Source organism: Poromitra crassiceps, assembly GCF_964638095.1.
Source record: "Poromitra crassiceps genome assembly, chromosome: 14".
NCBI classification, from domain to species: domain Eukaryota; kingdom Metazoa; phylum Chordata; class Actinopteri; order Beryciformes; family Melamphaidae; genus Poromitra; species Poromitra crassiceps.
The window spans coordinates 21,161,318-21,188,935 of record NC_139633.1 but is presented as its reverse complement, the minus strand read 5'-3'; the positions used below and the strand labels follow the sequence as shown (position 1 = coordinate 21,188,935).

Sequence of the window (27,618 nt, the reverse complement as noted above, 5' to 3'; positions counted from 1 at the left end):
TGGGTCTACGAAAGGATGAACAATAGTAAATGTAATCTCCGATATTTTCCTGATACATTGGTTTTTAGAAACGAAAAATGTTTTTCAGCACATTTCCAGTACTATAAAGACATTGCCAATTTCACTTATCTTTCAATGTATTGTTATTTTTCTTCCTCATATGAATGGCTATGTAACCAAAGGTAACTGTAAATATGTCCATCGTGTGGGAAATTTGCATTAGATGCCCAAGATCCTACTGCATGTTGTTCTGGTTGACATTTAAATGTTTTTCTTTGGTATGGATAAGGCTCAGGAAGCTAAAACGCCCTAACTACTAGGACAATAAACCCCCTATAAGCACCTTATCTTTCACCAGGGGGTTTACATGCCTTCTTCACATGCTACTCTTCACAAGTAAAACAAGGTTTTCACCTTTTGATCAGTGAGCCATACTTAATTGTCTTGCATGTTTGAATGCCAACAGATTGTTTGAGAAAACTTTCCTTCATCATCCAAACCAAACAGTGCATTGTTGCAAAGAAACAAATGGTACTAAAAACAGAAAATAAAATTACAGATTGTCATTGCAATATGATGGCTGCTACAGAAGGAGCCACACTTGCTGAAGTTGTTTTTCATATATAAGCACATGAATTCATATAAACCTCCACTGTTGTGAACCCTGTCAGGTATATGCTGTCATAGTGCAAAATTCAGAATGAAAGCTACTACCTATTTCCATCGCTTTTAGGTAATGATTGTCATACTCTTGTAAGGTTCCTCTAGTCAAGAGCATTTACTGTTAATATTTTGTCTCATTATTTTGCATAACAATTATAGATCTGAAGAACCTCCGTTTCACCCCCCCCCCCCCCCCCCAGAGTGCTGCGCTAATGAGCTTAGTATACAATATACTTTCCAAATTACTGATCCTCTAGTGTACTTTGGTAATAAGTGCCTTAATTAATTTCCTTTCATCCAAATAAAGCCATATCAAAACCCAAATCATTTTCAAATATTGATCTATGCCTTCAAATCAAAAAAACATTTAATAAACATTTTCTTCCCCATAAGGTAAAGGTTTAAGAGGTCACTAGGAGAGTTCTCTGCACAAGCAAGTACGGTACATTGTCCTCGATGCTAAAGAAATGTATTTCTATTTCTTCAGCCATAATTCTTTTTACATGCTCATAATCTGAAAGTGCAGGAGCTCCCATGTTGGGGTGGATTCCATTCTCAGTTAAACGTTTTCTTCCTGCAATTTATTTCCCTTTGGCTGAGGTCCCTGAAATACCCAAGATGACTAATGGCAGCTAAATTAAGTGAGGTTAAAATGGTTAACGTCCTCCTGACGTCAGTGACTGGTATAAAATGTAGCATTCCAGCATGAAGGGTATCCCGTAATCCAATGCTCCATGTGACATGCCTACACTGTACCTAAAATAGTTCAAAGAATAAACTGACACATCAGCTATATTGATATGGAATATTTCATTTTTTAAATTTAGGAATCTATAGGCCAAATAAACAAGTGTGCTAGCGGTTTTTAAGCAACAAATGATTTACCGGGAATCCATGGATGATTTTGGTGTCTATGTTCTCAACACTTAAGTTAACCAACAGACCAATCCTCCTAAAACTCTTTCTTTAAAAAAAAACATTTCTTTAAAGATGCCTGGAAACCACTCTGACACTTAAACGCTCCCTGACATTTAACTTCATCATGTTACTTGCTCAGGCTGGTAAGCTTCTTCATACTGATTGCCAAAGTAGTCTGTGTCACTACAAGCAATACCTCCGGTTGCTTTCAGCGAGCCTACATTACGCCAAACCCACTGCATTAGTACTGAAATTCCAAATATTACAGTAAATGAGGCATGGCCCTGGTTAGACAGACATAAAAAAAAATACAAAATGAATCATGCAATCACATACATATGTTTAGGATTAGGTTCTTTTGTTTTTTTTCTAGAAGTAAAGTACATTTGTCTACTTTAAAATCCTCTTGAATAAAAAACAAACACAAGGTTATATTCTCTGAAGAAAGGGAAATGACCAGCATTTGAATCAGAGTGTTTCAGCACACAGAAAAGCGATCATTTCAGTTCAGCCTGGCACTTAGACTGGACACATTTCATAGTGTTCAGTGTTGCATTGTAAAATAAAATGTGAATTCTTGAAAATAAATTAACAAATAAACAAAAATAAAGTAAGCACTGTATTCAACCCATCAATCCCACAGTGGGATGATCTTTGCTCTCTAGCCAATCAAGTCCACTTGAATGGGCCGTCTCGCTACATATCTGCTGAAACAGTGGATCATTCATCAGCTCCTCTGGTGTAGTATCTTGATAGTGCCCTTGCTGCTGATTGGGGTCAAACAGAAGGTTTCTGTCCAAAGTGTTCAGGTCGTTGATGCTACTGGAGAGCTCAGATGTCATCCTGATTTCACCAGGGAACTCTGCCCCCCCAGTATTTAGTTCTGACACCTGTCCCATGAGCTGGCTGCTAGGAGTAAGGCTGCCGTCAGTTAGAAGCTCTTTCACAGTGGTGCTGAAATCCAAGTGTTGATGCTGCTGCTCCTGGGGGTTCAGAGCTAGCAACATAGTCTGGCCCTGCTGTCGATGCCGCTCTCCAGAAGCGGATTGCACTTGGCTGTCACCTACAGAAAGAATCATTTGTTCGTTCATAGCATTTTCCATGAGGTAACTTGGCCTCTGGAAATTGAATGTGCTGGCGTGGTCAGGAGAAGTCATCATGGTGCGGTGGTGGTTGTCACCGCAGGGGAGGTCGGGGTCAGACTCTAGGATCTGGGTGAGGTTCATACGTGCAGTGTAGCTGGAGGGAAAGTTATTGATGCCCAGACCCCGCACAGTGTCATCGCGGTCGCCGTCCATCTTGCTCAGGAGTACACTGGTGATCTTTTGGTTGTTGCATTGTGCTCCCTGCATGGATAGTACCTCAGTCTGCATCATGATGTTGACCGGCACCGAGCGGCTCCTCTGCGCCATGCTGTTCACACCGAGACTTGCCTGGCTGTTGGCAAAGATGTTCAACACCTCAGGGGTCACACGGGAGTTAAACGGAGACACCACTGTCCGCGGGACATTGGGAGGAAGGGCAGCGTTTCCCGTGTTGCCACTCAGGTTTCGCTGACGCACGGCAGGGCTCACGCTGCGGCATCGGAAAGCTGCGGTCGTAGCGGGAGTGCTGGTGGCTCTGTTGTCCAGAGGGGCGGGCACAGCAAAGCCCTCTTGCCTCATCATGTTAGCCATGCTGGCTACCTGCTGCTGCACGGGGGAGACGGGGGTCAGGCGACCAAAGTGATTGTCGTGGTGCCTGGCGTGGGAATGGTAGGATTGCCCGGGGATGGCGAAGGCGTGGGGCTTTTGGAAGTGGTCGTCAATCAGGCCTTGATAGCTGGGGAGGATTCCCATTCCGTTGTTTGATTTGTTGGCGCTCCCACAGCTACTGTTATAGCTGTTATTCATCCACTCCAGCTTGGTCTTATCTGGATGGGTGGCCATTGGCCTCTGCATGGGCTTGACGGGGCTGTTGGAGACGGTGTTGCCGTCATGGTAACCAGTAATACTGGAGCTAATGGGTGTAAATGCAAAGGGGTTCCTGCACTCCACTGGACTGGGAGGTACCGTGCTGCTGCAGTTGGAGTGCGGCGTGCCGATGGGGGTGTGACGACTGCTGCCCAGGGCGCTGTCCACTGGGGTCGTGGAGGCCATGCGGGAGCAGGGGCTCTCTCTGGTCAGGCCGTGGAGTCCACCCATCATGTCAGAGGTGGGGGTGGGGGTGGGGGTGGGGGTAGGTGTGGGGGTGGGCGTAGGAGTTTGCATTGGGTTGCTGCATCTGCTTGCAGAGTGGTAAAAGGCAGCCATGGACTGATTGGAGGACACCATGTTGCCCTGCATTACAGCCTGCTGGCCTTGCAGTGTGACACAGGTGCCAAATTCCTGCAGGTGTTTCAGTTTCATCTGCTCCTCCATCTGCACCAGCTCCTCCACAATGCTGTCCTGAGTCACATCATCGTCAAAGGAGAAGTAGTCCATGTCTGTCTGCATAGGGAGCTGGCTGCAGGACGGACCTTGACCAATGAAATCCAGAGGTTCTTTGATTGGAGTGGATGATGTTTGCCTAAGGTCTGCTTGCTCCACTGAGTGAGGGTAGATCTGTTGGTGAGATCTTTCCAGCTCCCCTTTGGGTGAGATCAAACTCCTAAAGTCACTCACAACCAAATGTTTCTGGAGGTCAGGGTTATTATTAGGCATGGCTTGCACGGTACCCATTGTGTGCTGCTGCTGTTGTTGTTGGATTAGTGCATGACTGAGCGAGGTGCTAGTTTCCATCACACTGGGGGTGTTTCTCCTCTGCACCGAGCTCTGTGTTTTGGCAACAGTGTGGAAGCCACTGGGTCTAAATGAGGAATTGGAGAGTGCAAGGACTTGACTGGACACAGCAGAGTTCATTTTCACAGCATCTTTCCCGATGGCTGGTGCACTTTCAGATCGCACGGGAGCTCCTGGCCTGCAGAGGTTACTCACTGTGGTACTTGTCCCGTATCCAAGGCCATCAGAGCCCCCTACTGGTTGCTGGTGGATGAAAATCCTCTTGACTGGAGAGAGGTGGGAGTCTGGGCTGAGGCCTGAGCGTTTCCTGAGGTTTTGAGTGGACAAGCAGCTTTCCCTGGGTGATGCTGCAGTACCGCTTCCCCTGAATGCAGGTGCCATGCTGCCAATCAGATTTGAGACAGTGCTGCTTTTCTGAGTGGAGGCAATCAAGTGCAAAGTGCTTTCATTATTTGTGCTATTATTGCTGCGGTCAGTAGCAGCCACAGTGTTCGTACATGAGGAAGGGTTTCCACCACCTTTAGTGCGAGATGTTTCCTCCAGTCCTAGGGAGCCTTTAGTTTGAGGTATGGGCACACTGGCAGCCCTAGGTAGAACCCCTCCAGCCCTATGTGCTACTGTTCCTCCTTGAGTCAGAGTGAGACTGCTAGGACTTGGGACCTGGCTGTTCTTATGTATAGCTTCAACTTCCATTTCAACATCGATGGGATGGATGTTGGTAGCCCGCCCTGGCCTGGCCACAGGGGCCAGAATGGGGGCAGCAGACCCACTCCTCATCTTTGGGCTGCGCTCGATGTCCTCTGCCGCTCCAGAACCGGTCATGCCTGCAGAGGCCGGCCGTAAAATTGTGTTGGTGAGGGAGGTGGTGGTGGTGGTGCTGCTGTTGGGTGCAAGCGATATGTTTGCCATCTTGACCACATTGACGGCGCCGACATGACATGCGGGCATCACAGTCTTAATAGGGCTGTTGGCGATGATCATGGTGGAGGGTGAGCACAAAGCGATGGCACTTGTGGCCGAGGGTTTGGGCAAGATCTGGGTATAGCGCTGCCGAGCTGCGCGGTCCCCCACTGGACTGCCCAGGATATTTTGTGGGGTTTTGGGTTTCACAGGCTGAACTGCCTGGGTCACCACCTGGAAGTTAATAGGCAACATTTTGCCCTCTGCTGTTCCCACTGGACTGGGGGACATCAGTTGCCTGCTCCTCTGCACCTGCATAAATGGAAGATCAAAAATATGGACAGCTGTTAGATTAAATTCACAAGGCCTCGGCCATGATGATACTCATGTGTAACTGTTGAGCTCATTTTCATACAGTAGATTTAAAAGTTTGCACATAACTAAATGGTAAATGGTCTGCATTTATACAGTATAGCGCTTTCATCCAAAGCGCTTTACAATGTGCCTACATTCACCCATTCACACACCGAAGGCGGCAAGCTGCCACGCAGGGTGTTGGCACAGCCATCGGGAGCAATTTGGGGTTCAGTGTCTTGCCCAAGGACACTTCGACATGCGGACTGGAGGAGCTGGGGATCGAACCACCAACCTTCTGATTGGTGGACGACCTGCTCTACCTCCTGAGCCACAGCCGCCCCAGTTAAGTTTAACATTCTAAATGAGGTCTTCAATGTGCAATGTCCTCTATTGTATAATTTGATTGTTGCTGCCTATAAGGTGAGGATTGATAGCTGTTACATAAAGTGTATTATTATTATTATGTAGATTACCATTTTAATTCAAATCTAAATATGTCAATTTAAACATTTCTCACTCGGTATTACCTTTTGAGTGACCCACTGAATGGATAGCACAAAAGAGCAAGTGTAATAATGTCATCTACTTTTGAGGAAAGGCAGTCCTTAAACTGAAACGCTCTGCTTGCTTACCGTGATGGGGCTAGGGACAGCAGCTACCACAATGCCTATGGTTGGCTGGGGTGAGTGAAGGGTGGGGCTAGCACATTGGATGGAGCTGGCTCCAGGCAGGCACTCATCCATCCGCTTGAACTGGCCCTCTCCAGGTAAGGGCGAGTGTAGCTTCTGTTCTTGCTGCTTCCTCTGGATCTTTCGCTGGAGCTGCTGCTTTGCGTCAACCGAAGGTGACGACAGGGTCGTCACTTGGGGCTGGAAGGATTGGGCCTCCGCAGTCGGGACAAACGCTGACATTGGCTGTGGAGACTTAACCCCTGAAGAAAGAAAACAGGGCCATTCAAACATACAATCATATGCTGCTGCCAGTGTTGTAGTAGTCGGGTCCGAGTCCCACTCAACTCGAGTCCTGGACTCATTTTCAGGACTTGTGACTCGACTTTGACTTGAGCAATGACTTGGACTCGAGCGTTCATGAAATCGGACTCAGAAGTTGGAGAAGTTGGAGAAGGACTCGGACTTAATTGATAAAGACTGGTTTGTGTGTGTGTGTGTGTGTGTGTGTTTTGTGTGTGTGTGTGTGTTGTAATAGGCCCTGGCATAAGATATTGATAGCTATATTAATACTGTACAATGACATCATCCACCTAAAGGCAGATTCACATTCAAAGGCCTCGGACTCAGGTAATGGGGACTCGACTCGGACTCTTCTTTGGTGACTCAGACTTGGACTCGAACACTGGGGACTCGAGACTCGACATATAGTGACTTGACGACAACACTGGCTGCTGCTGATGAGTTACAGTATATAATCAGCAACAACTCATTGGACAATCAATTCAGTTAGAGCAGTAAGAGGCAACTGCCACCAGATGCCACCATTTACCTCTTTATCACACACAAGAGTCACACAGATGATAAGGGGACGTCTCTTACCTGTTGCTGTGCCGGTCATGATGGTGAGAGCTGCCACAGACTTGTTGCTGATGTAGTGGCTGTTGACCAAGAAGCGAGCCAGGTCTTCCACAGCATCAAACTGGCGACTCAGCACTTTTTGGGCCCACTCACAAACCAGACCGCAAGCCGCATATCGCACTTCTTCCTTTACGCTGTTGAGCTGGCCTGGTGACTCTGGTAGATCACATAGGTGCTACACAGCACAGATATGTGGTTAAATATATGACACATTGCATTGCAGAACAATGAAGACACATTGGAACAAAATGGGATCAGAATACAAATCTCACTTCGACACAATTGTCAGATGGTTTTGAAATGGTAACATGGAAGGCGTAGAAAAAACACTTTCTATGAAGGTCACGTCTATAATGCATTATGAGCACATTCACAAGACATTATAATGCATTTATAAGGCTTTATAAAACTTGTTATAAATGTTTATAATCATGCATGGAAAAGTATACCAAGGTGTGTAAAGTATTTTAAGTGGTGGACATAATGTATTGTAAGTTCAGTATTCATAATGCTGTATACCTCCATGCCAAAGTGACAGCAGTGTTTGAAAGAATAATATTTTTTGTTTTACATTGTATTTGCAGCCAGCAAATAGAACTCATAAGTGTGTTATAGTATCATACAATTGCTAATAATCTTATAGTGCTGTCACTTTACTTAAGACTCAGTCATCCTATAGTGTATTATTGATGTTTATTATAATACATTATGTCCACCACTTATAATACTTTATAAACCTTGTTATACATTACCATACATCATTATAAACATTTATAAAGAGTTTTATAAAGCCTTATAAATGCATTATGTCTTATGAATATGCTCATAATGAATTATAGATGTGACCTTCATAGAAAGTGTTACCGAAAAAACTTACTCCATCGCCTGTTTTATGTAGATCCAGACTGGGTAATGATGGCATTTGAACAAAGGCCCTCTTCCTTAGTCCACTATAGCAATACGTAAAGTGGGGTTAAGGACAAAAACATATAGATAGACATATGGATGGTTTGCCAAGTGTGACACACAAAAGACCAAAAATGGCCCAGACAGAAAGTATCACTGCACTGCACTGAAACTTTACTGGCCTGTAGATGGCGATGATAGATTGCTTGGGCATTAAATACTATGACATACTGTCGACAGAGAGATAGCACCCGATAGTGCTGTATAATATGGATATATAAAGTTTACACGCCCACACCCCTCTCTGTAGAGGAATCAGTTTCACGGGTGTTAAGATGCAAATGCACTGGCACTAAGATCGTTTTCACTTCAGATATTAACAAAAAAAATGTGCCAAAATTTGTGCCAACTATGGATCTCGGGGTGGCTGTTAAGGATGTCATTGAATATATTTATTACAAAGGCTATTGTAGACAAAATGTGTAGGTTTGGATAATATAGCTTAGTCAAATGTTCAAGTGTCAAATGTTTTCATTCAACAGCACAAGGTAAGAAGAGCTTCTGAGTAGAAGGCGACCTCCTCTAAACCTCCAACACAGCAGTTAATCTCATCTCACTCTTGAACCTTTAAAGTTGAGACCAACGCTGCTCAAAATAATCCAGTGTGGCTTTGTGTTAATGGTTGTCTATCAAATGCCTGTTACGTTACGAGTGTGACAGCAGGTGACACCTGTCAAATCATTCTACACAATTCTAAATAAATATTTTAAAAAATTAAGCCATCTGCAACACAAAAGCATCCAATGCTTAGATTTGCTCCGACTGTAGATGGCAATTCAAGAGTAACAAACAAATAAAAATGGTTTGCCTCTAAAATATTTTTTTGTTGAAAGGCATTTATTTTTAATGTGTAAAGTGTAAAGTGTTTGATAATCTTTTAAGAGTTATAAGGGATTCCAAGAATGTAGAAAAAGGCACTTAATACTACATAGAGAACACGATTTTTATGGGTACTGCTAGACTCAATCTATCACAATGCCCACTATCAAATGAGTTCAGATTTCAGAACCAACTCCACTCTTCTTTTGGACAACAATTTCACAAAAAGTTGCCCGCGATCAGTTTTACGAGTATGAATGAATGAGGGCATGATGTGTAAAATCGAACCATTATTTACCTCTCATAATAATCTGAAACAGATGGCTGCAGGAGGGAGAGATGTTCTGACTTCAACTGGTTTTACATAGACACCCATATCACGTTTCAGTTGCCCTCGCAACAAGGATAAACAGTTCAGCCTATTTTTGACAAGAATCACATTTAAAACAAAAATAAAACAAGCACACGGTGTAACCGTTTTGAAATGCTCTTTTTAAACACCCTAACTCATTAAAGATAAATAAGCTATGACCTCACTTCATGTTATAATAATTGCAGTAGTAATCTCACTAAAGGCCATGGGTATGCTAAGTCTAGCGCTGCGACGTCAGCAAAAAAGCCTGATTCACAAATGCGTTGTGAAGGTCAAGATCACAGTGACTCCCCTAAGGGGCTCTGTACTATGCCGCTGCTCCCTCCCCAGGCAGACGGGGACTTTATTTGATTTCATTTCACATCTATATTTAGACGGTTTATGAACTGCAACAGCAGATGGTCCGTGACCAGAGTCCAGAGAGAGGCCAGACCGTTACAATCCATTCCAGTAAAGGATATTTCGATTTGCCCCTCATGCCGAGGCGACGCGCCTTCATGTTCGGAAAGACATTTTTCATCATCTTTCCAAAGTCCGCAGCACTCAGCGGGTGGTAATTGAGATTGTCACAGTAGCTCCTGAAAGACATAATGAAGAAACAGAAAGGGCCAATTAGATCAGGAATAAACCATTTCATTTCTCAAACAAACCACTTTATATGACTTGAATCATGTAACCAAACTATATCAAAGTGGCTAACTATTATCAGAATATTTGAATTCTTATCACTGGCAAGCAACCCTGGTAAAGTTGAGGCTACCAGCTTGTATGTTTCTGGTTTATTTTGGGATGTGATCAAAATCGACGCACGCATGCACGCAATACTTTATCTTGAAAAAACAAACAAACAAAAGAAAAACAACTGAAGTCTTCCTAATTTTGCTGCCTGGTAAATATTTATGATATGATATTATTGTTATGTTTATTATATTATTATAACTGCTTCAAGTAGCCTCTTGCAATGGACTTTTGTGATTCAGATTTGGCTAATATTGACTCTGGTTTAGTGTATGTGAGGGTACTGAAATCTGGAGGTTGAAAACTATCGAGCGAAAGCATTCTGCCGTACACTTGCTCAGTACCGAGGCACAGAGAGGGACAGAGGGGGACAGAGAGGGACAGAGGGGGGCCGAGGGGGACAGAGAGGGACAGAGGGGGACAGAGGAGGCACAGAGGGGGGCCGAGAAACTTAAGCTGCATCTCATTCATATTATTTCAAGCCCCATAGCCCACAGCGAGATCCCCATCGAGACTGAAGTGGAAGCAAGGTAATAAGCATATTGATTTCGGCTGCCCTGGTGGCTAAGGTGCCATATCATGGGGGTCGAGTTCAGCACACACCACAGTAGTGGCACCCCCCCCCCCCCCCCCCCCCGCCTCACCCCCAATATTAATCTTTCGTCATTTGCTCCACTCCACCAGACTTCAGATGCCTGTTTCAAGTAAGCGGTAAAGAACCTAGATACAATTTTAGTCAATAAGATTAAGTACCAGAATAAACTCCCGCACACTGTCTCCACATGCAATCAAAAGTTTAATAAGAATAACGTTTCGGTCGTGAGACCTTCATCAGATTCTCTCCGATGCACCTGTTGAGCCTAGGTGTGCAAAAGCTTTTTTCCTTCAAGTCAATAAGATTAAAAAAGAAACCCCTCGAGTAGGTTTTATACCAACGTATGGAACCCATTGTGAAAACTGCTTATTAACTTTAAATTAAAAAAAGATCATTTTATATAGGAGTAGAGCACATTACTGCAGTATAGCACGTTGAAAGATTTTGCCCCTGTCAATCCTAAGGGCGCCAGTCATTCTGGAGGGCACTGTATTTCTGTTCGCTAGTAGAGTTAAAAAGACAGTTGCATAACAGTGCCACAACATTTCAATGACTGTCTCAGACTTTCCATTCTAATATTACCAACACATGGGGCACAGTGATTCCCATGCCTGCAGCATCTATTTATACTGATGCTTTTAGCTGCAGTAATTTAAAGGAGAGAGAAACTCAAAACATCAACTGATGTTATATATTGAAAACTGAATGTCACGAACAAATAGTCAAATCAAGCAAGTACAGATCCTGTACAGGCCCCATGGCATGTGTGTGTCGAATGCCACAGAATGACTGACAGATGGATTTCTGTCCACTGGGCTGGTTTGGAACGTCAACATCAGGGCTGGAGTTATGTGTAATGTTATGAGTATTGTTTATGTTCACAAGATAAACAGGGTATACGAGGGATTCAGCCGAGCAGCATTTTGGTAAACAAACCGCGTTTCCGGGTGCAAACTGCAATGGGACCCTATGGAGCTAGCTTTGAGTGTTCACTCTACTAACCCCAGCTGTGCGGAGTACATTTTAAAAACTGCGACAGTTCACACAACTTTAACACGACATGCATATATTATACATCAAACTCTTGAGCTACTTCTGCTCTCACTCAGAATGTCAGAATAGACGTGATATCATGTATAGTTTTTGAGATATTAACGTTCGTTTGGCACAACTCATACTAGTGAACTGCTGCGGTTCCGGGTGTTTTGTGGTGATTTGTTGTTGTTGTGACGTCACGCTGATTCCTCCTATTGTTATTGTCCATAGAATGTATTACCCCCCAACAACTGCATAACGACCACTTAACCAACACTCGTATTTGCCGATCAGTGTCTTTTTCCAGTGTCTAATTTGGTGCAATTTGGATATGCGACAGTCAGTATTAATAAGCCTTGACTAAACAAACAGACAAACAGTGCTGTGCAGCAGCGGGGCAAACAAGCACAGACACAAAGGAGTTAAATTCACTTGAACACATTGTGCTCACAGGGGGGAAAAAACTAGTTTCTTCTTGCTCAACATTTTCGCAACAACACCTGTCAGCTCCTGCAGCGGGTTTCCGTACACAGACCTTCATCAGATTCTTGATGAAGGTGGTCTGTGTACCGAAACGTTATTAAACTTTTAATTGCAAGTGAAGACAGTGTGCGGGAGTCTTCCATTTCAATTTAGTCGACTCTTGCTCTTCTATGTTTATTTTTATTTTTATTGTAATTATAAGTAACCGCTCTAAACATCACTCTATCGGCTCACTGTTTATACCTACTTGTACTCATCGTAGACCTCCTGTTTGGGTAGCGAGGTATCTGGGTGCTCCTCTAAATGATTGCGGATCCAGCTGAACGCATGCATCTGCTGTGTGCGGCTTGATGACATGGCACACTGGTCACTGAGGAAAGACGGGAATGATAGATTCACATTTGACCACTGAAAGAACAACAGGAAGACACTTGACTGACTCATGTCCTTGGAACCCCGGCCCCTTAGAAATCATCCTCAGCAATGCTTCTTCTAACTGTGTGTGTGTGTGTGTGTGTGTGTGTGTGTGTGTGTGTGTGTGTGTGTGTGTGTGTGTGTGTGTGTGTGTGTGTGTGTGTGTGTGTGTGTGTGTGTGTGTGTGTGTGTGTGTGTGTGTGTGTGTGTGTGTGTGTGTGTGTGTGTGTGTGTGTGTGGCACCTTGGAACACCATGCCCAAGAAAATGTTTTGCTGCACGATGAATACGAGACCGAAAGTCGTGTACACGGCATGCTTGGCATTCAAGTGCTCACGTCGTGAACATGTGCAGTTGACTAGAAGCCACCGAGGCTAACAATGTAGCTACCACTAGCTAGCGAGCGGCTAACTACGTTAATGCAGGAAATGCAAAGGCATAATGACAGAGGAAACAAGATGAGACTGTTGAGAATAGCAACATCTTCCTCAGACATATTATAAAATATCTACTTTCCATCAACGTCCATGGCGTCCGCCATTTTGTGAAAACGTCACAAGTCGTGAGCTTCGAAGCTTCCAGAAAGAGTCCACAATACCAAGTCGTGAATGCCACATGAGGGGGCCGTTCAAGTGGATTTTTTTTGGTAAACAAGAGCCCTCTTGAACGCAGCATAAATCAAGATGAAACAAAAGGGGCGGGGCTTTGTTTCAGGATGATTTACCACAGCATGGAGGTGTGTTTCATGTCTTCAGTGCTAAAAATGATGAGGTTAATAGACACTGTCTTGTATGTCTGAGAGCTAGCTTTCGTTTACTATTGCAGCCCTGTAGGTCATAGAGACAACATTAAAGGTGGCAAACCAATCACTGAAATAAGCATGAAGTGATCACCAGCATGCTAGGACATCAAAAATACAGCTGTGGTTGAAAAACAAAAAAATTATCATTTAATTTAAAGGGATACTCCACTTTTTGGGAAGTTTAGCTCATTTGCCACATCCCCCCACATAACCAAGATACACCATGCCTTACCGGCACTGTCCGCTCAGTTTACAGTGAGCTACAGTCGTGAAGTTAGTAATTATCGCCATAGAATGGAGGCTAATGGTACAGCTGTTAAAAATATACATCTCACAGCACCAAAATACATGTTCTTGTGCTTCGGGTACTCACCACACGATGAAATGTTAATCCAAAATGCACATAATTTGTCTTTTTGGGAGGAAAAGAGGTCGGCGGCCATGTTTGGAAAGTAGTGCCGGCTACCTCTTTTCCACCGACACATTATTCAGAAAACAGCATATTGAACTTTATGCCACTAGCAATGATGACACATGGTTTAACATTTCATAAATATACTCTGTCCATGGGTATACATATACATACAGATTATATTTAAATAAATGTTGGATAAAGTGCAAGTGCATCTTTACCTTTTCTCGGTGGTCGTGCTGGGACCAGCAGGCAGCTTCAGGTAAAGGTAGAGCTTCTCAATGTCTGAGAACTTCTCCACATCTTGCTATAGAAATAAGATGGGGAACAAAAAGGGAATTTTAAGAATTGATGGCCTTCGAATTCATCAGCACAATCTATAAAATTGAGTATGTGGGCGATGTCTGTTTCAAGTTCTGTCCACAGCTATGTTTTAGGTGCGATCGGGCTCAAACCTTCAGGGTGTGTTAAGGGCACGCGTGCGACCTGACGGAGCTGGATTTTTTAATTAGGCTAATTACCGTAAATTCCGGACTATAAGCCGCACCGGTGTATAAGCCGCACCTGCAAAGTTGACTATTTTTTTCTTATATAAGCCGCACCGGACTATAAGCCGCGGGTGTTTTAATGTTTTTTTTTTTTTTTTTTTTTTTATTGTGTTTTAATGTTTAATTACCATATGTAAGGGTTCATGCACAGAGGGGATTGTCGGGAAAGAGATGGCTGTTTGAGGAAGCTCCCATTTATTAACATTTCAACAAAACAACATAACACAACACCACCTGTGTTGTTTTTTACAGTGCACACAGTGTCATACAGTGTCATACAGTGTGGTGAAAAGAGGGCAAGACAGGAAATTAAAACAGAAGTGGATTTATAGTTAGAAAGTGCTAAAAAAGAGAGATTTTTTTTTTTTTTTTTTTTTTTTTTTTAAAAATCCATAGATAAGCCGCACCGTTATATAAGCCGCAGGGGCCAAAAAAGGCCAAAAAACGGGAAAAAAGGTGCGGCTTATAGTCCGGAATTTACGGTAGCTAATGATGTGATGTCATCAGTGATGACATAAGGGCGCACACACATGCACACGCACACGCACGCACACACACACACACACACACGCACACGCACACGCACACGCACACACACACACACACACACACGGAGGCATTGTGACAAGACTGATCAGTGATGTCACACACACACACAAGGAGGCATTGTGACAAGATTGATCGGTGATGTCATAGGGGGGCACACACACTTATTATGATATCACTGATGACATCATCAGTGATATCATAATGGCCCGGGGCACACACACACACACACACACACACACACACAAGGAGGCATTGTGACATCACTGATGCAATAACATTTAGTGAGCAACACACACACCCGCACGTGCCAATAGGGCAGGCGAGGCCGAGCTATGGGCCAGGCCGCGCAGCAGCCGAGCCTAGTAATGCTTAGTAATGATAATGTCCCATGATTGTTTTAAAGGCAGAGGAATGCCTGAGCTGTTGTAACTGCAGCAGAGCTCAAACATAACTAGGAGGTATTCTAAGCTATAGTCTATGAATAAAACTGGGCATCTCTTTGTGCAGAAGATGGTCTATTTATTGGTTTTCAGTGATGAGTTTATATGGAGAAAATACAGCATTAATACAGATGTATAGTCACAGGGCCAGATGATTTCCACGATGCCGGAAAAATGGACGGAATCATGGAATTTTGTCTGAAATTGATCAAGTAGGCCTAATGATCAAAATCAAAAGTAGGCCTAATTAATGTAGTAACCTACATTATTTCAGAATTGTAAAATAGGCCTAGAGAAATAATTACATTTTCGATTGGGGTGTTTTGAAAGGGGGGTCGGTCTTGCGCGGGACCCTTACGTCACCTCACAACTTGGGAGGAACTTTGAGAGACAAAGAAGCCGTCTGAGAGCCAAGGCATTTCAAAAAAGCAAGAAAGAAATTGGGAAAAAATGAAACGGATTTCATGACCTTATCACAGGCACCCGAGCACGTGCACTCATACAAATGGATGCAGGCAGATAGAGACACTCCAGCTCGACACGTTTTGGGCAGCACTGGGGAATTGACAGCAGTCGGTGAGGTGAACTCAAATCCCCTGCTGTTAACCCTTTTCCCAGGACCGGACCAGGCCTCTCTGCATGGCCAGTGTACAGACAGACAGCCTGTCATGTGGAATGTACATACTGTACACACACTGCCAACACACGCCCGCCCCTCACTCACAGCTCTCCACCCCTTTCAACTGGTTTCTAAGAATACATGTTCTCCCCTCCATCGTTTCTTTCTATTCACTTCATTGTTGCCAGGGAACCACAGATCGCCAATCACTAAAAAGTGAAGCAGCCTTAGCAGTTAGCAGTTAGCAGTGGGGAAGAGAGGTAAACACAAATGGTTGACAACAATAACAACTGTCCTTTTTGATATGGGACAATAATACTGGGTCATTCATTTGTGTCTCTGTGGGCTGCATGTCAAGGTCATGCATGCGATCCTAGGCCCTTTTAGTGGCACACTTTAAACTCAACAGACTTCACCTCTGCTGACTTGGATGGTCAGTTCCTGTACATGTATGTTTTTGTATTTTCAGTTACACACAATGAACTCCTACTTGCACACACTTAAATCAGTTTATTTTTGCTTTGACACACTGGTGGTGTTAACACAGTTTTTTTTTACATATTAATGTAGTGTGGATTTTGAAGTCTTTCGCAGGTAGCTAACACTTGATTATGTGCAACTTGGCACTGCTAGGTATCTAACTGACAAGTTTCTAGGACTGTGGGAGCTCCTATGAAGAAGAGTACCATCGTGTTTGGAGTCGAGTATTATTGCTCAGCGCCACTGTACACATCCACTGCAAATAGGTGTTAGTTATTTTGAAGCAATCCCAAGCTACAGGCTAAGGAGGCTGTGAATATCTGTAGGGGTATATTTACCGTAACTAATATTGCAAGCTGTGTAGGAGACACTTCCTGACACAACATGTGACAGAAACACTCAGTGGCCTTTGCCATCAAAGGCGGTGATTCCATCAGGATTGTTCAAACCCGATGAAAATTAAGGTCAACCATTTAATTAAAAATAATTTATTTTATTACATTTAGCTAAATTATAATATTTATTAGAATGTAACTATACCTTTTTGGTCTTGTCATACACCATACTCAATATAGCCTCTTCAACATGTTTCACAAAGTGACACAACCAAGTTGTGAAGTGACGTAAGGGTCCCGCGCAAGACCGACCCCCCCTCTCAAAACACCCCGATAGAAAACGGAATAATTTCTCTAGGCCTATTTTACGAGTATGAAATCATTTAGATTACTACAATAATTAGGTCTACTTTTGATTTTGATCATTAGGGATACTTTTATCATTTTTAGCCAAATTATGGACAATTCTGAAATCAATGTGCCCACACCTTCTTAAACATCAAATTCAATGACTTTTCAGATATCATACTAGAAAAGAAAAATGAAAAAATAAATAAAAGTGAGTGGTATGTGTACTGTAGTGACTTGGCTGCACACACAGTACATATCGCGCCACTCTAGATCTCTGAAGGTCTTCTCCCATCTCTACACATTATTCAAGGCCTGAAACAAATCTACTAACTAGAGTAACACAGCTTGCACTATTGTTGGTTAGTGGTGTGTCTATGTAGCCTGGCTCCAGACCTTGGAAGCCACGCCCACTCCACAGTTGTGAATTTGGCTCTGGCAATGAGTTTATGAATTGACGATGCAGTTTGAATATCAGGCTAGTGTCTATGTTTAATTGCATTATTTTGCCCTCTGTTGAAACACTGTTGCTCCACTCATCACTTTGTTTACCAAGTGATTCATTGACTGACATTTTTCCACTGGAGTTCACTGACAGAGGTTTTGACAAAAGGGTATGTGTCGTGACATGAGTTTTGTTTTGTTGGCATTAATATGTTTGTAACTACTTAAGTAAAATATACATGTAATTTCCAACATCGTTGTGATTGGTACTTGTAAATGGACTGCATTTATATAGCGCTTTTATCCAAAGCACTTTACAATGTGCCTACATTCACACATTCACACACCGAAGGCAGCCAGCTGCCACGCAGGGTGCTGGCCATGTGCTGGCACAGCCATCGGGAGCAATTTGGGGTTCGGTGTCTTGCCCAAGGACAGTCTGACATGCGGACTGGAGGAGCCGGGGATTGAACCACCGACCTTCTGATTAGTGGACGACCCGCTCTACCTCCTGAGCCACAGCCGCCCCATGGTACTGTACTTACAGTAAAAGTGCATAAGACATAAACTCAACTGCTGGAGTGGAAACATGTCAGTCAGTCAGTCAGTCAGTCAGTCAGTCAGAATGACAAGTCTGCTCACATACTATCTTGACAAAGATCATAAGAAATCACTCAGAATTCAGAATTTCCCCCGAGTTTTGAAAATGGTAATTTACAAATACTGTCAAGAATACTCACCAAAATGTTTTCCACTCTTGATTGTACAGATTTGCTGCAAAAAGAGAGACAATATAAATGAGTATGAAGCGAGTGTAATATGAGCACTGTGCCTAAACTGTATTTATTTATAAAGCAATGGAATGTTTGGTATGGGACAAGCCTCCCATCAACATCTCTCAGGTCATGTATCCCACAACCAAGAACATGTTGTCATAGACAGACAGGCACTGCATTAACTTTAGACAAAAGACCTTTTTCATATCAGACAGACAGGCACTGCATTAACTTTAGACAAAAGGCTTTTTTCATATCAGACAGAGAGGCACTGCATTAACTTTAGACAAAAGGCCTTTTTCATATCAGACAGACAGGCACTGCATTAACTTTAGACAAAAGGCCTTTTTCATATCAGACAGACAGGCACTGCATTAACTTTAGACAAAAGGCCTTTTTCATATCAGACAGACAGGCACTGCATTAACTTTAGACAAAAGGCCTTTTTCATATCAGACAGACAGGCACTGCATTAACTTTAGACAAAAGGCTTTTTTCATATCAGACAGAGAGGCACTGCATTAACTTTAGACAAAAGGCCTTTTTCATATCAGACAGACAGGCACTGCATTAACTTTAGACAAAAGGCCTTTTTCATATCAGACAGACAGGCACTGCATTAACTTTAGACAAAAGGCCTTTTTCATATCAGACAGACAGGCACTGCATTAACTTTAGACAAAAGGCCTTTTTCACATCAGGCAGGCACCGCATTAACTGTAGACAAAAGGCCTTTTTCACATCAGACAGAGAGGCACTGGATTAACTGTAGACAAAAGGCCTTTTTCATATCAGACAGACAGGCACTGCATTCACTTTGGACAAAAGGCCTTTTTCACATCAGACAGAGAGGCACTGCATTAACACCTTGATTGCCAGCGACGAGTGTAGTCGTCAAACACAATCCAGCTGTTCACTGCCAGCGACGAGTTGACTCGTCAAAAAAAAATCGATTTTTTTTTTTTGACGGTGGGATGTGCATCGAACCCTTTTACATCTCTTATATAGGTATTGGACGTGTACAACGTGTACAACCCATTCCACCGACCCACTAAGTGGTGACAGTGCTTTCCTGACTAGAGGAAGGCAAGCAAAAAGCAGTGTGACTGAAGCCATTCTCATGAAGGTGGATTGGCGAAGGCGCTTTCATTTCGCGCTGATTGCTGGCGGTGCGGGATTGCAGATTTGCATAGTGGATTGCGGGTGGGACACACTTTGAAACACGCAGCATAAATATGACCAGAATCGCAAAAGCTTCATCAAAGCCCTCAACCAAAACTCCAAGAAGCGAGCGAGTCTAACCAGACTTCCTCAAAGAGCGGCCGCACAGACAGGCTCACACCCGCACAGCAGCAGCAAAGCAAACTGGTGACAAGCGGGGACTGCCCCCTAGTCCGACACCAAATTGGAAACAAATCCCATTCTAAAAGGCTTTTAGAATGGGATTTTCAACCCATTCTTTTTTGTTTCTTTTTCGCTATAATTTAGAGTAATTTAATTTCTATTCAGAAATTTATTTGAGAGGTCGAGAGTATGAGAAAGTGCATTTGCAAAGGTAGGAAAGTGCTTGTGACATGGCGCTGCAGCCAAAAAGAACGCCCACAGGAGGGAGGAGTTGAGCAGAGGGAAGTTTACTGCTGTTATGGAGGAAATTACTGTTCAAAACTATTGTTTAGGTCTTACTGATGCCAAAAATGAATGGTTAAAGTGACAGTTCTATCGAATTTCACAAAAAGCCGTTTATCTCTGAATATTTTTTCTGACGCTAAAACCATGCTGTATTCAACTGCTAATGCTTACATAACTACTAACTCTACAAACTAACTCTTTTAGACAGAGAAAGTACACATTCTATTAGTACTTTTGAGATATTGTATGTTCACAAACTCCAAGCAGAAAATAATCCTCGGCTCTTGTAAAATGAGCCACAATCCTCAAAAAACGGCTTGGCAGAAGCTACCTACAGCAAGAAAAAAACGGCTGGCAGTCAATGTGTTAACTGTAGACAAAAGGCCTTTTTCACATCAGACAGACAGGCACTGCATTAACTTTGGACAAAAGACCTTTTTCACATCAGACAGAGAGGCACTGCATTAACTGTAGATAAAAGGCCTTTTTCATATCAGACAGACAGGCACTGCATTAACTTTGGACAAAAGGCCTTTTTCATATCAGACCGCCAGTCATTCCTTAGCAGTCACTAAGGAAAAGTATAGGCATGAATCAGTATCTGGTCCACTTTGAGGACAGTTATACTTTTAAGTTTGAGCACAATGCTTCAGTTTCAATCCAATTTGGATTTCATATCAAATGATGAATATGATCAACCTTTTAGACTTTCACCTTGTACTCATGGGTGTTCTTAGCTGCCATGTGTACAAACACCAATTCTGTATCCAAATTTAGAGGTCCCAAATTTTGGAAGTCCCTCCTGTCTCTGTCTTCAACTTCCCTGCTAGCTTTGAGGGTGCAGCTACGGGAGCTTGATTGTATGAATGAATGGTTTATTTCCGGTCATACGTTATAATGAACCATAAACAAAACGTAACAATGTGTGTGAATATACAGCGAGAGAGAACATCATCATACATGTACATATCAAACCATTTCACACAAATACAATTCATACAATCAACGACCGAAAAAAGGAATAGGCTGAAGCCAGGGCTTATTTTGTGCCTATCCTGTATAATCCATTAGAAAAACCCAGAATGTCTGCAGCAAAATAAAGAAAAGAAAGAAAGACTGGGAATTTACTCTAAATTATAATCCTGAATTATTTTTACTTTTTAAGGCTTGTGGCAGGAGCCCTGATATTGCTATCCAATGGTCTATCCTTTTTTTTAATTCTCTTCTCTTGTCTTTCTTTTATTTTTCTCTGTTAAGAAATCTGCTATTTGTTTAGCTTAGGACAGTTTATTTTATTTCCTTTTCCTGTAGCAACGGCTTATGATAGAAGAGGACTCGGCACAAGCCCTCCGGGCTTCCATTCTCTCCCAGTGTCTCTGTGTCCCCTGCCTTCTCCTCCAGTCTTGACTTGCTGTTCGGTTGCTGCCTCTCTGCATGCCTGTGTGAGCTAACCAAGGTGGTCACTGACTGCCTACATTTACTATGAGACCATGATGGTAGCTCCTTCAGCTCTCCTTCAATTTTCTCACATTCCACACATGGAGTTTTGTTTGTTCTGAAATGCATTTTCATGTGATACTGTCATGCTTATAAATGTGCAGACCCACAGAGAATGAAAAACAAAAGTAAGTCATTCTTTGGATAAAACAGTAACCTGTTGCTCATTTTGGCCACTTTTGGATTTACATTTTGATTAGTCAAAACATTTTGAACACAGAATGTGGAATGTTATAAACAGTTTTTATGGGTTAGAATGTTGGAACCCAAATGGGGAAACTGGTTATGCTCAAAACAAACCAATAGTAAAACCATGTATGCCGTTCCTGTGTAGAGGAATCTGTCAAAACTTCTACTACGATCTTTGATCAGGCAGATCACTCTTTTGGTAAAGCCAATATCAAAAGCAGCAGGTTTTCACCTCAGACACATCTAAAGTATCTTTAAAGAGTTTAATGAAAAGTAAATACAAATCCTGTGGCGGCTCTGACCTGCCCAGCGTCGCCTAGTAAGACTCTTTTAGTGTGACCTACCTTCTGTCTCAGAGTAACAACAACCCGATTTGTCTGCAGATTATAGATTAGGAATTAGACCTGACTGCAGAGGTTATTCACTTCTCTGGTTTGTCTGTTTTGAACATTGTATTGCTTTGAATCTACGCAGAGCTACAAGATGCATGACACAGACATGGTGTAAAAGAAATCACTAAATGTACAGATTACATTCTTTCAGTAGTGATATCAGAATTCAAAGTTGCTGTCTGTTTATATCCAATCCCAGGCCTAACTGTATAGGAGTCAACTCATTTCTGGCCTTGACTATAGTGTACAATTCACTGAGAGCTTAGGACTGTTGTAATCTCCAACACTGTTAAATACGTCCTCATGTGACACTGCAAACCCAAGCTAGCTAGAATATACTGTATATATGTATATTTTTTATTTTCAGTTTCATTTTAAATGCCATTATTCATAGTAAATTGTTGCATTTATTTTTCTTTTGATCAAGTTTTTTCTGATTCCCCCGCAGCCGCTTCCTTTCAGCTAACAGTGAGGAGTTTCATCGCCCCTGTTCTCCTTCCCCCAAACAGGCACCCCGAACGTCCAGAGGAGGCACTAGTGCAGCGACAAGGACACATACCCCTAATCTGGCTTCCCACCCGCAGACAGGGCCAGTTGTGCCTGTATGGACGCCCGAGGGGCCCGACCAAGCCGGAGGGTACACGGGGACTTAAACCTGCGACCCTCGTGTTGGTAGGCAAGGAATCCACTCCACTGCTGCTACCCAGATGCAGTTGTTGCTTTTCCAGTGATGTGTGCATTATTAATTCATGTCACATTTTGGCAATATTCATATTGTAACTGGTCAGAAGCTCAGAACTACGATATTTGAATCCAGTTCTATATTCACAGATGGAAGTGTGTGATTTTTTTTTTTACTTCTCTCAAAAGCATTGCAATATTGCAAAAAAATAATATTGCATACATATTAGTCCTGCTTAAATCAGTTAAGTCATTGCACAAAATATTAATCAAGATGTGCTGCCAACACAGATAAAGTGACCAATTACAGTGCATGTTTAATTATGGTAAGTCTAAACAGCACCGCTCTGTAACAGTGCTTACAGAGTGTAACAGTGCTTACAGAGTGTAACAGTGCTTACAGAGTATGCTGTGCTCATGTCCTGTTCCAGCTCTGATCCAGCAGCGCTCTGTAAACAGTGCTTACAGAGTGTAAAGCTTCTGGCATACTCTTCGCGCCCAGCCAAGCGCATAGGGCGCACGGCGATTATGACGACATCGCACGGGGCGTGTCGGGGGGCGAGGCCTGAGCGCAGCGCGGCGCGTCCATGGAGATTTTTCTATCAGCGCGTCGGTTTTGCTGCCTGTGCCTGAGATCTCCGTGGTAGGCTATCAGCGGATATCTGCTGTGATTGAGTCCTCACCGTCGTAAAGTCGCCTTCAAAGCATGCTGTTCGATTATAACGAACTAGTTGTGTGGCTTAGCCTTCCCAAATGTGGAGGGGTCGTTTTTTATAATTTAATACATAGAATTGGGAACGTTACATTCAATTTCATTCAGACTGCCTGGAGCCTGGAGCTGCGCACTGAGTATGTTCTGTTTTGGCCCGCGCAGAGTGCGCGCGCCCTCCTCTGAGCCCCGCCTCCAGCGCGTGCGCGAAGAGTATGCCAGAAGCTTTACAGTGCTTACAGAGTATGCTGTGCTCATGTCCTGTTCTAGCTCTGATCCAGCAGCGCTCTGTAACAGTGCTTACAGAGTGTAACAGTGCTTACAGAGTATGCTGTGTTCATGTCCTGTCCTGTTCTAGCTCTGATCCAGCAGTGTCTGTAACAGTGCTTACAGAGTGTAACACAACAGTGTAACAGTGCTTACAGAGTATGCTGTGCTCATGTCCTGTTCCAGCTCTGATCCAGCAGTGTCTGTAACAGTGCTTACAGAGTGTAACAGTGCTTACAGAGTATGCTGTGCTCATGTCCTGTTCTAGCTCTGATCCAGCAGCGCTCTGTAACAGTGCTTACAGAGTGTAACAGTGCTTACAGAGTATGCTGTGCTCATGTCCTGTTCTAGCTCTGATCCAGCAGCACTGTGTAACAGTGCTTACAGAGTGTAACAGTGCTTACAGAGTATGCTGTGCTTATGTCCTGTTCTAGCTCTGATCCAGCAGCGCTCTGTAACAGTGCTTACAGAGTGTAACAGTGCTTACAGAGTATGCTGTGCTCATGTCCTGTGCTAGCTCTGATCCAGCAGCGCTCTGTAACAGTGCTTACAGAGTGTAACAGTGCTTACAGAGTGTAAAGCCTGGATTATGCTTGACGCTTTGGCCGGCCACACGGAAATGAGAGACACGGAATCCGACGAGGAAACGTGTGGAGCTTGTATACTCTGTGTGGGTTTCTGCAGGCGGAATTGAGCGCGAGTCTTGAAAACTCCACTTTGTCCGCCCGTCCGCGTCCGCGTAGTTACAAATTTCGGCGTGCGCACGGCCGCTCGAAAACCGTCCGCACGGAGCCTTGCGGAGGGGCGTGTCTGCTGATTTGACGTCACTTTTCCGCGCGGACACTCGCGTTCCTCGCTGATGCGGAAAGCATAATGAGACCTTAACAGTGCTTACAGAGTATGCTGTGCTCATATCCTGTTCCAGCTCTGATCCAGCAGCGCTCTGTAACAGTGCTTACAGAGTGTAACAGTGCTTACAGAGTGTAACAGTGCTTACAGAGTATGCTGTGCTCATGCCCTGTTCTAGCCCTGATCCAGCAGCGCTCTGTAACAGTGCTTACAGAGTGTAACAGTGCTTACAGAGTATGCTGTGTTCATGTCCTGTCCTGTTCTAGCTCTGATCCAGCAGTGTCTGTAACAGTGCTTACAGAGTGTAACACAACAGTGTAACAGTGCTTACAGAGTATGCTGTGCTCATGTCCTGTCCTGTTCTAGCTCTGATCTAGCAGTATATTGTAGTGCAAATGAACTGGCTGACCCTGATTAATACCACCTCATTCTGCCTTAAACAACTCAGCAGCTGGTCACTGAGGTGAAATTCAATGTTTCTGTTCTAATCCTCTTGACTGTTATGCATATTTTTATACTCTTCTTAGTTTTCCCTCTTTTCTCGAATATCCACATGCCCACAAATGACTGATCCAACCCTGCTGACCCCACCCCACAGAAAGTAAACAAAACAGCCAGAATGGTGCAGACCTAATACCTCTGTCTGTCTGTCTGTCTGTCTGTCTGTCTGTCTGTCTGTCTGTCTGTCTGTCTGTCTGTCTGTCTGTAAAAGGATTGGTTGCCATTCACCTAAGCCATAGTAACCACAGACACAAAGATTGGCGATGACAAGAGAACTAGAGATGGGTTTATTTTTTTATGAAGGGACAGGGAGACACACTGTCAACACTTATCTCTCTCATCACATAGCAGACAGACATTCAACTCTAACTACCGGTATGTTAAAGTTATGGCCAGACAGATATATTAGAATAGAAATATACAAGCAAGCATATGCTTGCTTAATTATTTAATCAGTCGCTTTATCTTTGAATTGGCAAATATCCAGCCATAATTATTCTGCTGTACTGCACTTTGCATTCTGCTTTTTGTCTTCTGACAGTTCATGTACACTTGGCCATGAGCCAGTGTTTTTGTTTTTTATGTGAATGGCTATTGGCACGGTTTCCCTTCATTTCACATAATTTCATTCAATTTGGTCATGTGACAAGCCTCTTGCCTGGTTTGGATGAAAGAATACACCAAGTTGCCAAGAACCACAGAACTCTGACCTGAGACCTCTGTCAAATAAATTGGCTTGGACATGTTTGGACAACGTTGTGTACATATTTAGGGGTCTGCAAACAATCAAAATATATCATTGATTATTTTTTAAATATATAACTTGGTGTTGCAAGTTTCCTAAACAGCTGCATTCATCAACATGCTGCTATGTGGGCTAGATTCTAAGTGTTGATAGCTAAACTTGAAACAAATGGCAAATACACCCCGAAGAAGAAGAAGAAGAAGAAGAAGAAGAAGGGGGGAGCGCAACAGAGAAGCGATTATTTGTCCAAATGGGACAGCTGTGCAGATGGCAGGAACAGGGTTTAAGGTGCCAGACTGTAAATGCAACAGAGACATGCCTGGCTGTGGTGTCCAACGTGCCATGGAGAGGGAGTCGACTTGTGTGTCTGTTGCACAAAAGATGCAGATATTGTGTTTAGAAAAGTAAGGACGTAAATTCCACAATTTGCTTTCACACTTGAATAATACCGCAATATTTGTGTGTGTGTGTGTGTGTGTGTGTGTGAGTGTTTATTTCAGTTGATATATATATATATATATATATATATATATATATATATATATATATATATGTGTGTGTGTGTGTGTGTGTGTGTGTGTGTGTGTGTGTGTGTGTGTGTGTATCAACTGAAAACAGCTCTACTCTGCCCATCTGATATGAACTATATAAATGGATTTAAAATTATACTGAAACAATCTTAAAATACTATCAAACTGTAAACAAGCCAGTGACGAGAGGAGGCGGGGGAGGAGCGGAGGAGTCGATATATTTGGTTAGTTGGGGATTTTTTTCTTTTTAACATGATGATCAGATGCATTTATAAATTCACAGGCTCCCTCGTATGACAGCGAAGACTAATCTCCGCAAAATAAACACTCACTCTCCGATCAACAGATTTTGATCAGCCGACGACATTTTAGGTCATGGTGTCAGACAGCATCAACAGCATGCACGCTGTTACGCCCCGTTGTTATGGGCGGTAGTAGCAACCGCTGCAAACTAGCTGAACATGGACAGCTAGCGTATTAACGTAACGTGAAGTATCTTTGGTTAGGCTTTTCACACCGCGACAGTGCTAGCTACTTAGCATAAATCTGGTTTCCAACACCTCTCCTCACTCATCCTTACCAGATTGAGCTCTTGATCCTGAGCTGCAGCGCACTGGCTTCAGCGCCCTGCAGCCCGAGACCCAGGGCCACCACTGGCAGGGTCCCGGGGCCGGGGTCCAACGCCTGGTACTGCTCCTCGGCCATCGCGGTGCAGCTCGGGACGGCAGGTGAATGGGGTGGAAGCCGGGGGGTGGCAGGGTCAAACAACATGGACCGGAGGGCGCTGTGCTGCTAACGGCATAGCCCGCCCTGTTGACGCCCACTCCCTCGACATGTCTGCCTTCAACTCCCAACACTTGTGCGTCCTCCTAAAGAGATATGTTAGCTAACTAGTAACTACCACTATAGTAACCTAAAAACGTTAACGTTACGACTACTGCCGTCGAGTCGACTGCCAAACTGTGCCGTGACGTAAATAAAAGCGTGTGTGACTGTGAATAGAAAACAAGCGAGAATATAAAAAGCAGGTTCACTCCAGTCCAGTCTACTCTGCTGCCTTCACGTTATGGGATTTCTAGCATGTGCACTGTGTGAGAACTGTGGAGCACGCGCATGCGCATTAGCAACCCACAAACTAAAAACAGAAGACAGCCATAAAGAAGACACTACTTCACCTATTTATTTGTATTAGTAGTTGGTATATCGTTGTTGTTGTTGTAACTACCCCCTCACGCGTGCACACCCGTGGTGCACACACGCAAGCACGC

General features: G+C 43.5%; 1 protein-coding gene across 1 annotated transcript; it reads right to left on the bottom strand.

The window, feature by feature from the left end:
- Positions 1-1,787: 1,787 nt before the first annotated feature.
- Positions 1,788-27,055, bottom strand: LOC310789061 (DNA-binding protein RFX7-like; the record flags this gene model as incomplete). Its single annotated transcript, XM_083650662.1, has 9 exons — positions 1,788-5,552; positions 6,230-6,528; positions 7,148-7,361; positions 8,064-8,148; positions 9,806-9,922; positions 12,443-12,565; positions 14,044-14,129; positions 18,326-18,359; positions 26,931-27,055. The coding sequence occupies 9 exons, from the start codon at positions 27,053-27,055 to the stop codon at positions 2,205-2,207; spliced, it is 4,431 nt and encodes a 1,476-aa protein (XP_083506788.1). The 3' UTR covers positions 1,788-2,204.
- Positions 27,056-27,618: the final 563 nt, after the last annotated feature.